Source organism: Biomphalaria glabrata, chromosome 17, assembly GCF_947242115.1.
Source record: "Biomphalaria glabrata chromosome 17, xgBioGlab47.1, whole genome shotgun sequence".
In the NCBI taxonomy this organism is placed as follows: domain Eukaryota; kingdom Metazoa; phylum Mollusca; class Gastropoda; family Planorbidae; genus Biomphalaria; species Biomphalaria glabrata.
In genome coordinates, this window is record NC_074727.1 from 26,227,091 (window position 1) to 26,239,714 (window position 12,624).

Below are 12,624 nucleotides of genomic sequence, written 5' to 3' on the forward strand. Positions count from 1 at the left end.
CAGATGCATTCACAAATAGAGAAAACAACATGATAAATATAACATACAGATTTGATGGTGGCCTATTAAACCCAAGGCGGCTCAAAGCAAAATCAAAAATAAAATCAGCAGTAATCAGGGACTTGCTATTTGCTGACAACTGTGCTCTAAATGCCTGCTCTGAAAATGATCTGCAGAGCATCGTCAGTGACTACTCAAGAGCATGCTCAGACTTTGGCCTTACCATTAACACAAAAAAGATTGAAGTCTTATATTTGTATGCTCCAGGGAAAGTTTACTTGGATCCAAGCATCAAGATAAATGGACATTATATAAACGCAGTGGACAGATTCACATGTCTTGGCAGCACACTCTCCAGAAAGGAAAGATCGATAATGAAATGGACCTGTGTATCACCAATGGCAGACTGTCTAAAAACATCTGGAACAGACGAGGTATCAACACAAATACAAAGTTAGGGATTTATCGAGCTGTCATCCTCCCTACATTGCTCTACGCCTCAGAAACGTGGACAGTGTACAGAAAACATGCAAAGAAACTGAACCACTTCCACATGAATTGTCTAAGAAAAATACTGAATGTCAAATGGCAAGACAAAACACCAGATACTGAAGTTCTTCGAAGAGCAGGTTTGCAAAGCATCCATACAATCCTGATGCAGTCCCAGCTGCGATGGGCAGGACACATCTGCAGAATGAAAGACCGCCACATCCCTAAACGACTCTTGTATGGCCAACTAAGCGAAGGCAAGCGCTCGCAAGGCGGTCAAAGAAAATGCTTCAGGGAAACCATCAAAGCTTCTCTGAAGGCGTTCAGCATAGACCCAGCCACCTGGGAGACAGAGGCACATGACAGAGCATCATGGCATCGCGCTGTGAAAACTGGCGCACAGGTTGCTGAGGAAAAGAGAACAACGATGGCAGAAGAGAAATGCCAGAGAAGAAAAGCAAGGCCAATGACACTAGCTCCAGCTGGAATAACCTGCCCAGTGTGCAGCCAAACATTTCAGGCTCACATAGGTCACACAAGTCACATTAAGAGTCACAAAACCCCAGTGCAAAGCCCTCAGCCCCCTGGATGACAAAGTGGTCATCATCCAACCACAATGGACAAACTATATATGCTTTCCCTTGGTAGCAATATCAAGATCAATTTTTTCTCTTCTATAATATGTATGCATTCATTCTTATACCATCCAATTATCCTATTCCTCTTCTTTTTATGACAGTATGTTTTATATTTCGTGCTTTTTTAATATTACTTACAATGTGTTTTTCCAATGCTGATAGTTGCAATTTGATTCCAAAGATTAAGGATTTCATTTCATTTGACCATGCAAACCTAGTAGTAACTTGCATATTTTACCATATGATGCAGACAAAGTTGTTTTCTGGCGGAATTCTATTTAAGTATTGCTTTCTGTGCCTGTCTTTGACAAGGGTTTTCTTTTGAATCTCTAATTTGGGTTTTTATAATCTTAAGCTAAAATTTAGTGCTACTGATAGACTTTTGATTTTGTTCATTTTAGGTGAGATTTTAATATTAAACTTTCACTTACCCTAGCACAGCAAAAGAGGTTTTGAGTTTAAAACCCCTACCAGGAGGCTTTGAGTTTAAAACTCCCTACCAGGGGTTTTTGTGTTTAAAACCCCTATCAGGGGGGTTTTGAGTTTAAAACCCCTACCAGGGGGTTTTGAGTTTAAAACCCCCTACCAGGGGTTTTGAGTTTAAAAACCCCCTACCAGGGGTTTTCGCAGTTAAATTCTCCTCTTCTATAACACAAAACAAAAAAAATGCAAACGACAATCCCCCAAATTTCACACGCACAGTTAAGGAAGATTTTGATTTTTAAACCCCCTCCAAAATTGACGATAAACCCCCTCTTCAATATAAAAAAGAAAATTACACACTCAAAATTCTATGAGCGTAGCCAAAGGGGTTTTGAGTTAACCCCCACAACCTCTTCAGTAGGGTTTGGAAGCTAAAAAATAACTCTTCAATACCCGGTATAAAAAAACGCAAATTACGCACTCAAAATTTTATGAGCGTAGCTAAATGGGTTTTGACTCAGTTTTGAATTTAAACCCCCCTTCAGCGGGGTTTAAAGCTAAAAATACCTCAATATGAAAAAAATGCAAATTATACACTCAAAATGTTATGAGCGTTGCTAAATAGGTTTTGACTCAGTTTTGAGTTTAAACCCCCCTTCAGCGGGGTTTGAAAGTAAAAAATACCTCTTTAATATTAAAAACAAAGCAAATTATACACTCAACATGTTATGAGTGTATTCAAAGGGGTTTTGAGTTTAAACTCCCCTCCAGTGGACTTTGAAGCTAAAAAATACCTCTTCAACATAAAAAAAAGAAAATTACAAACTCAGAAATCTATGAGCGTAGCCAAAGGGGTTTTGAGTTTAAACCCTCCACAAGCGGGGTTTGAAGCTAAAAAATACATCTTCAATGTAAGAAAATAGCAAATTACGCACTCAAAATGCTATGAGCCTTGCCAAAAGGAATTTTGAGTTTAAACCCCTCTTCAGAGCGGTTTGATGCTAAAAAATACCTCTTCAATATAAAAAAAAGCAAATTACACACTAAAATTATTTGAGCGTAGCCAAGACAATTGGGGGTTTTGAGTTTAAATCCCTCTCCTACAGATGGCTTTTTTAAAGTTTAAAACCCCTCCAGATGGTTTTGAGTTTAAAATCCCCCTACAGAGCGTTTTGAGGTGGAAAACCTCTATCTTCAATATTATTCTAAAGCAAACTACAGTTACTAAATTCTATGATCGTAGCTTAATGGGGTTTTGAATTTTAAAAAACAACATAACTCCAGAGATTTTTTAGTTTAAAACCCCCAACAGATGATTTTGACGATAAAACTTCACTTTTCGATATAAAATTTAAAGCAAACTACAGTCACTTAATTCCAAGAGCGTATTCAAGAGAGGTTACACATTTCTACCAGTGGCGGGGCTCAATTAATAAAGTGCAGTAAATAAAACACTAAAAGTGGCTCAACAAAGATGGCTAAGACAGATTTTAGGAGTCAGTTATAGAGATCGGGTCTAAATCAAGGAAATCTTTTGCCGAACTGGGAGTCAACTCTTTCGTAAGATTGTGACAGAGCGTCGCATGAGGTTTGCAGGACATGTTCTCCGACAAAAAAAAAAAAAAAAATGAATTAGGCATAATAAGAGTTGCGATGACATCCTAGTAAATTTGGCGCCACACATTCATGGATGTCCTCAGAGCAGGTGGAAAGAGGCCTCAGACATTACCAGTGACAGATTTTTGTGGAAACAGCTTAACGGCAAATGCGTCGAACGGCGCGGGAGGGTCTAGGTCAGTAAGAATAGCACATTAGGTTTTTGAAATAAAAAATTTAAAATAGCAGGAAAATGCACTGTAGATACCTCAGAATATGCATTTTGTTGGCTCTAAATATCAGAAATAGTGCTTGGTGGCGGGGCTCCGCCCTGCGCTGGGGAAGCTCCTAGCGCTCCCCCAGACCCCCTTGCTAGCAATGGTGAGGAGTCTACAATTTTCCACTAACTCCAGGAAGAACCTATTCTAGGGCACAATAAGCGTCTTCTGAAAGAATGATGGGTCAGGATGTAATAAAGATTATATACACACACACATACATACATATAAATTCATTTTTTTCGGGGGGGGGGGGGGGGGGGGTAGAAAAAAATTCTGGCTACGCCCATGATAAACATAATGATAAATTTTATGTTGAAAAAATTACCCTTTAAATATATTAAGCAGATATAAATCTAATTACATTTTTTGTGGATACCTTTTCCTTTTTAACAGCAGATCCCATAATATACCACTAGTCCTGAAACTGTCAGAATCATTCCATCTGATTTCCAAGATGTTTTTATATTTTTTTTAATGTTTCATAATGTTCGGCTAGCACATCTGTAGCAAATCAAACACAGTGTCCTATTTCAGGCAGAGGTCTTTTTCCAATGTGATCAGCACATTTTTTAATGTATTATAGTTTTGGAATAATTTTATTATACTTTTCCATTGTCCCCCAGAGTAAAAATCAAAAACAATATTTTTAAAATAATGATTTCAATGGATCTCATTCACCAATCGTAAACAAACTACATTTTGCCACGTGGTTCTCTATATCTTCTATACAAATTATGCAGCAGCAATCCATAAAGGCTGTCATGTGATACGTAATTTTCATTGTTTTATCAATATTATCACGTGGCTAAATGTTGTTTAAGACTGGTGAGTGAGGTCCATTCAGAAAAAAAAAAGAATTTTAAAATATAATATAATACCAGTATATAATTTTTGTAAGCTATGTAATTTAAATTTCAGAAAATATTAATCCCTTTTTTTACCTTCAAATATTTTTCTAAAAATATCCTTCTTGTTTCTACAGTTTCTTTATCTAATGTTTTGAAAGGTATTGTAGGCCAACGCTTTGGAACTTTGAGGTCTGTCAAGAATAGAATTTCAAGATTTATATTAAGATCAGAAGATTGTCTAATAGCTAAATATAACATAATAATCATAACAAGAATAGCAAGAAGCATATTATCACAAAAGTTTAAGATTGGATGCTTTATTTCTGAATGTCTGCTGGATCAAAATCTGTATTGTAGTGATTTCTGAATCTAAGGACTTGTTTTTTCCACTCAGTGACTTGAGTCAATCAAGCAGAAACACAAACAGTAATTAAAATGTCAAACACTTTAATTAAACAAACTTGATCCCATTTATATTTTGATCTATTTTATCTTCCAAAAAATGATCAAAGGTGAAAGGAGAAGAAGGAAAGTATTTCATGCTGGAGAAATTCCTAAACTATTTTAAGTCTTTCAAGTAAGACCCACAAAATTCTGGTTGAAATTTTCACAGTAAACAATAGTCATAGGCCATGCTTCTTGAGCTAAGCAAATGGTCTAGTGCAAGCACAATAGGAAAAAGAAGTGGTTCTTACAGTTGTTCAGTTTTCACTGCAGAGTTGTATGCAGGGTACGAAAACTTAACAAAAGAAAAGTGGACATTTCTCGTCTAAAATATTAAGTTTATAAGTTTAAGAATATTAAGTATTAAGAAGCAGGACATCTTGGTGACACCGTTTTGGCACCATGGTTTTGGCGATAAATATGTAGACATATATTATAAATTAGTCTTTCAAAAGATAAATTGCTTTTGTTGCATATGTGTTACAATTATGTGCATTTTTATATGTACACTTTTTTTTTCCATAAGATTTTGAATCATAATTTGTTATATTATGCTATTATATGGTCACTTCATGTCAAATTTGTTAATGTTATGAAGATTTTAATATTATTCATTAAGAATTTATAAAGTTTTTCCTAACCCCCAGAAAATTCTAACCCTATGCATATATATATATATATATATATATATATATATATATATATATATATATATATATATATATATACATACAGTGCTTTTTTGTGATGGTATGCACTGGCATAGCGGCACCTTTTTCAAAGTGGGGAAAAGTATTAAAAAGAAATTAAAAAAATAACAGCCATGTTGAGGCCTTTCTCTTGACAGCTAGGGGGTCTGGAGGAGTGCTGTAAGCTCCCTCAGTGGCCTTGACACCAAAAGCATTTTCTTGCTTTCTTCACTGCAGAAACGCATTCTCCTGACACCTACAGCTCATTATTCATCCTATTAAAAAATTACCTCTTGAATATTTTACTTAAAAAATATTCTAATATGAATTTATTGTCCCTATTACTTCATTGCAAATACAACCAGTTAGTTCCTTGAAAAGATAAGATACCCCACATATTTTAAATTAAGGCTTTGAGGATCACCACAGAAAAAAAAAATATTTCAAAAATAATATTTAAAAAAAAAACTCATTTGTAAGTGATACATTTTGTTCAATAAGCATGATTATAACTTTGTTTAGTTACAGAACTATAATTCAAAGCTCTAAACACAAAATTTCTGAAGTGGGAGGAGAAATAAGTGGCCAATTAGATTCTACTATTCTATCTATTTTTTGCATTTTTAGGATTCAATTTTTTTTTATTTTTTTTTATATTTTTGTCTTTTTTTTTAAATATTTATTTGTTTTGTTTTTAACTATCCTCCTTGAAAGGCTTTGTCCTCCTTATCAATCCTGTTTGGCCATTTAAATGTCTTGTAAAGCTAACCTAAATGATGTGACATTATTCTCTAAATTATTTCCAGCTAGATTCCATTACGCAGTTTTCTAATGGCTTCAGCTTGATCTTCAATAACAAAAATGGTTGGATCTAATTGAAGCATCACAACCCTGAAATTATAAATGTTGCTTTATGCTTTAAAGGAAATTTCACTTAGACAAGTTTCTAGGAACTTCAATATACCAGTTGCCACCCTCCCTAATAATTTAAGCTTTGTGGGAGGCATCCTATCATTTCATGAAACTTTTGATGAGTAAGAGAATTTTTTTAAATGGCTTATCTACCTGTCTATCGCCATGGGTTTGAAAAAACAAATTCTGAAGTTGGAGAGACACTAAAGGTCTTTATAATAGCTTCCATAGATCCTACAGTTCAATAGCCATCATAAGTCACCCACAAAACAATATTGCTGTATGGTTTCTATAAGAAGACACACAGAAATGGTTTTACGAACCCCTCTAGTCTAGGCAAGAATAGAGCCGCTATTTCGCGTACTGATGTAAAAAATGGTTCCTAGAGCTTTAAGACTAAATCAACAGCATTGACCCTTTATAAATGATCCAACCCGCATCTTCATCGCTGATGAAAGTGGATCTATATTTGACCCGAAAAGACAGGCAGTGTTATTGCATGAAAAGGCAGTAAGCATGTAAGCCTATACACGGTTACCTCAGACGGTGATGGTCCTAATGTGTAAAAATGCAGCAAGACAGTCTACCCATCCTCTATTAATTTATACATACAAAAGTAATCCCTGTAAAAATCTATTGCAAGACTTCCCTGATGCCTTATTACAAATTTTTAAAAGAGGGTTGGATAACAACTTCTATATTCTATTCATGGCTTAAGAGAGAACTCTTTATTCGTGCTACCATCCTTATCCCTAAACCTATTATTCTCTTAGTTGACAGTCATGCAAGCCATACTTCTCTTCTCTGTACTGTATCATGTCCCATGCTAGCCACCTCGGTACAGCTTCTTGACCAGACTTTCATTTAGAGCCATATGAAAAGTGCGCTATAAGCACAAACGCCCTCAAGAAGCATGTGTTGCCATGACCGACGATGGGATTAATCTATGAGTCCTTTGGAGAAGTTTTGAAGAAAGTCTAAGGTAAAGTAGAAGCACCCGAGATAGCCTCAAGCTGCTATAGGACTGCGACAAATTATCCCTTCAACCCAAACAAATTATTATTACACTAGCGACTACCTCAAAAGAAATTAGGTTTATGTTCCGATCAACAATTTGTACCTCCTGCTCCCTTTCAAAAGTAATTGGGGAGAGGGCAATTAAATTTATCGCCAACACTCCCTGACATAAAATAAATATTGTATAATATTATTATTTAATCTAAAGTATTTATACAGTAACTAAATATTTACACAAATTGCTTAATAAATTATCAATTTCAAAAACATCCAAAACCTTAGGGGTTGGTGATGGAGTAGAGATGAAGCAATGAGCAGAGAATCATCTCTACATCCTCTCACCTGAATCCTGTGATGTCTATATTATATAATGACTCTTAATCCGGAGTCATTATTTCCACACATTCTCATGATTGTCATTTTTTTTTCCTGTTTTGTCAGCTTTTCTTTTGTATCATGAAAATGTAGTTAGAATCATTACAGTTGCTATTTTTGATAACATTATCAATAGCCCAGAGCCTAAGGATAAAATATACGTTAAAACTTTTAAATTATGTTTAAAATTAAGGTCGCTATTAAAGAGTGCCTAATTTTCCGCCTTATCAAAAGTGCCTAAATTTCTGGGTGCCTAAATATCCCATAAAGTGAATAGACAAACAACTAGTAAGGTAATCTCTGGAGGCCATCATGAGAATCCTGTCAGCTGGAGGTCCCCCACAGAGCATGGTGGTGATATATAGGAATATGAAGAAATTCCCAGTGAAGCACAGTGGTGAAGAGTTAGAGTCGGCAAAGGGTTCATGGAGATAACCTGCATTCTGATACCTTAAATAGACTTTTTCAAAGCTAGACATATGGGAAGTTTTTAAGAAAAATATTTCAGACATAAATTGTTGAACCAAGCCAAAGATAACAGTTTAAAAATTGAAAAGGTGAAGGTGGAGATGGCAGTGCTGCCTGAAGATGGTCTGCTCAGCTGGGCATTGATTGCACTGATCAGATGAGTAGTTGTAGCACCTCAATTATGTAAAGATTAATATTATATATTTATACCTTATATATATTAATATATTTCTACATTACATTAACACACACACAGACAAATATTTAAGTGTGGTAGTATGTTTAACAAAATAAATTTATGGCACTGTAATTAAATAATGCTTACTTTTCAGATATTTTTTGTAAGCCTGTTGTCCCTCTAACCTTGACTGAAGATTAGTGAATTCACGGTATCTTCTCTTTACTATACCAGTACGCATCACAGATTTGCCTTCTTCAGTAAAATACAAAGCTTCATACTACAGAGATTATAATATTAGATTTAACAAGTTATTAAATACCCAGTATATAACATTAGTAATTGTCAATTTTAAACAATTATGATCCTAATAAAAAATTATGCCTGATCTGAAATAGATAGATTTCTATGACCCAAGGTTAACGAGGGTGTCATGTGGCCAGCACAACAACCAACAACCTTTACTTTTTCCCAATAATGTCAGGTACCCATTAGAGCTGGTTGGACTCAGAGGCACCCAAGATCCCGAAATTAAAAATTCCAGTCTTCAGTAGGATTTGAACCTGGGACCCCGTTTCAGAAGCCAAACTCTTTACTGCTCAGCCACCGTGCCTCCTGTTTCTGTTAGCTATTAATTATTAACAATGCCTGTCAGAGACTCTACCTTTCTTACCTATTATTTTTTGCTCTATTTGGGAAAAAAAAATAGTTTAAATTTAGAATATAATGAGATTGAGTTTATGTTTATAGAAGTAACAATTCAACACTTACCTCTATTGTATACAGTGAGTAAGTTGAAGAACTTTTTTCATCCCGAAATGGAAATGCTTCAGGTATGGCAATATCCTGAAATATCCTCATGTCCTCAGATATAGAAGGGTTTATTTGCTCAATCTCATCTTTTGACACAGTAGTATCATTCCAGTTTAAGGACATATCCCTTGGCAAAGGTTTGAGATCAGTGTACTCAATGAGGCTAGTAAACACTTGAGATGTTGATGATGATAAACTTAAAAAGCTTGCTAATCCTGTGCTTGATATTAAATCAGTTTCTATGTATGCAGGAGAAATTAAATTAGTACTTTCTACTAAAACATCATCCACTAATACCTCAGGTGTATATAAGTCACTTTCTAATTCTTTTTTCAAAGTTGAAGATTCAGTAAAAAGTGTTAAACATTTGTTGTTCTTTATGTTTTGCTGTGGCTCAATAGATTTTAAATCGGTAATTCTTTTTTTTAATAATGTATGTTTTGGAAAAGAGTTTGACGTTTCAACAGCAATGCCATCACTGGTTGTTAAATAGCTTTTTTCACCCTCTACCAACAAGCTTGGCACCTGATGCAATGGTAGATAATGTGAATTTGGATCAACACCTGAGAGAGTGTTTTGTTGACCATCTATTACATCTTCTTGCTGATCAGAGTTTTCTTTCAGGGCTGTCAAAGGCAATTTAGATGAATTGATTTCAGTCAAATTACTGGGAGTATCCATAAACATTTGAGCATTCATATTATCTTTCTGCAAATCAGTGGTAAGTTCAACATGGCTTTTGGGGGATGTATACTTTTGATCTAGATATTCACTGTCTATATTGTTTAGGAAGGTATTGACAGGACTGTGATTTTGAGCAGACAAATGTGATTCAGAACTTTTTAGGTGATCTAGATATTCCAAATTATTACCATGATAATCAGCTTTTCCAATTAGATCAGCTTCCTTTAATTTATAGATGTGATGACTAAATTTATCATTTGTGACCATTTCATTGATTTTAGTATTCAATTTCAAAGGTTCTTCAGTTGCATTCCAATCATCATTTAAAATGATTTTTTTCTGAGATGTTGCAAGAATAATTGCTTCCAAAAGCCAGTCAGGATCTGATATTAAGTTAATAGCAGGAATGAAAATTTTGCTTGTAAGAATCTCTATTAACAAAATTTTAACTGAGATGCCATGCAGCAGATGTGGTTCAGCTAAACTCGAAAGAAGCAAGTTTACAATACCTCTCATGTATTTAATTTCATTAGATGTAGATTGCACAGCATAATGAAAGTCTACTTTTTTACAGAAAGCTTCATCCACAGTTAAACATTTCTTAATATTGTCATTTTGAAAGACTTTCATATTATCCCTCTCATAAATCAGCTTAGCTTTTTTAAATGAGGCAAAATGATGCTGATAAAGCTGTAAAAATGCAATAACTAATATTTCCGTATGCTTTTGGTAACAACGCTCAGCTAGGTTTATGAAGGTTTGTTGCAATAACTGTTTTATATCTTTGGGAAATAGTGAATCACTGGAGATAGGAGAAAACCATGAATTCACAAAATCTCGAAATATTAAAAGCTGTATGGAGTTTAATTCTAAAACAACTGACTTGGGAATGTTTTCAGCCTTTTTCAAGTTTTTATTTCTTTGAATCCATTGCAAATCATTTACTAAATTTACTTGTTGTGCAAGTGATTCTTTTGATATAGATCTAGATGAATTATATGAGTGAGAATTAGATATATTATCCAGTTTATCTTTCTTTTGCAAAATATAATAATATAAATCAAGATCATTGAAAAAATAGTCCAATCCCCATAATGATGATATATTTATAATATTGTGCAATAAACCATTCAAACAATAATAATCCTGTGTCACTATTATATTTGATATTTTTAATCCTAAAAAAACACTTGTAATGTACACAACCAGTAACGTCCAGCTAGAACATATCCATGAACAAAAGCAAACAAGTAGAAAAAGTAAAGATAATTTTTGTACACTTAAGTATCCAGATAAATATAAATTTCCTAAATCTGAGACTGAGTTTGTTAATTGTGAATCCATAGTAATGATATCTCCAAGCTTGCCATTCAATATACACTGAGACTCTAGGGTATGTCTAGAGTCTAGTGTGAAGTTCGTCTTAGATTCAAGCCTAGAATTTGGAATAAAAAAAATGTATAGAATAGATCGAGTATAGATCTACTTTATAGCTCTAGATTCTAGATCTAGATAAGGTTACAATTGTTTTTAGAGAATCAGTAGAATACTTCAAGCTCATTGTTCATCATAATATTGACTCTCAAGAGTTCAAAATGTGTAGTTAAGTTCCAGGCCGGGCCAAGCCAATACAGTTCAATACTAGAATTTATATAGATCTACAATAATCTACATTCATACTAAATCAAGATACTCGTATCGTATCAAATCATGGTATGTACTAGGACTAGGCCTACTACTTTTGGTAATTGCCGCATTGCATTGGGCATGATTAAAATTTATGATTGGTAAATTCTCCTAGTCTAGTCTAGTGCCAGTGGCTCTAGTCTACTCTAGACTCTAGTGAGTTAGTAGAATCAAAAATGACTAAGAATGAGTCTGAATGACTCTACAGTAGTCTACAGTGAGTACACTACTCTAGAGATTTAATTTATTTAAATAACAAAGTTACAATAATTATAATTTAAATTATATACTGAGAATATTATATAGATCTATACTCTAGACTAGTACTAGTAGTAGTGATCTATAAAAAATACTAGTCTAGTGACTCTAGTCTATTAAGTTAAGTCTTTACTGTAACATATGATATTAAGTCATTACATAGATTCATAGATCTATATCTTTGTATATTACATATACAACATAGTTACAATAATTATAATTATATAGATCTAGTGATCTATAAAATACTAGTCTTCTAAGTCTTTACATATTACTAGACTAGATCTAGTAATACTACTAATAGTATTCTAGTCTACCTATTCAGGCTATTGAATTAGCCTATTCATTGGTAGATCTAGATCTATATAATATTATTATATTATAAGGAAGTATAATCTTGTCTTTATTGTTTACACTGTCTAGAGAGTGTTTGCGTTTCACACTGAACTATGTAATATAAAAGAAGCTCCTCTCTTCACACCATTTGTAAGCCTCCATGTACTAAGACTAAGGCTCCGTACTGGGATTAATTCATTACAGCACGGTCCAGGTATCTGGCAGTGCTCTGTAGGGTCTGCCTGTCTCCGTACAAAGCGAGACCCCGGCATGCACCAGTTCTATCTGTTGTTAGACACTTAGTTTGTATTTTTAGTTAAATAGAGACGCACCATAGACGCATTTTGAACGTGACTAGTGACTATTTGACTTAGATGGGTTAGAGCAGTGGTCTTCAACCTTTTTTGGCCTACCGCCCCCTTTTCGATTTTTTTTTCTTTTAAAAAATCCGCCAGCGTCACCCTCTATGAAAAACAGTTATAAAGAAGC

At 34.2% G+C, this 12,624-nt stretch overlaps 1 protein-coding gene across 5 annotated transcripts in view; it reads right to left on the bottom strand.

The window, feature by feature from the left end:
• Positions 1-12,394, bottom strand: part of LOC106052420 (sorting nexin-19-like) — a 58,385-nt gene extending 45,991 nt beyond the window's left edge. The window contains exons 1-4 of one of the 5 annotated variants that reach the window (XR_008775620.1): positions 12,281-12,393; positions 9,130-11,290; positions 8,506-8,638; positions 4,369-4,466 (exon numbers count right to left, since the gene is read on the bottom strand). Coding sequence is in view for 3 of the 5 variants with exons in the window: in XM_056015570.1 (XP_055871545.1) it covers positions 4,369-4,466; positions 8,506-8,638; positions 9,130-11,290; positions 12,281-12,297 (2,409 nt within the window). In the remaining 2 variants the exon portion in view is untranslated. The other 4 variants (XR_008775621.1, XM_056015570.1, XM_056015572.1 and 1 more) reach the window with 4 other exon arrangements.
• Between the last annotated feature and the right edge of the window lie 230 nt (positions 12,395-12,624).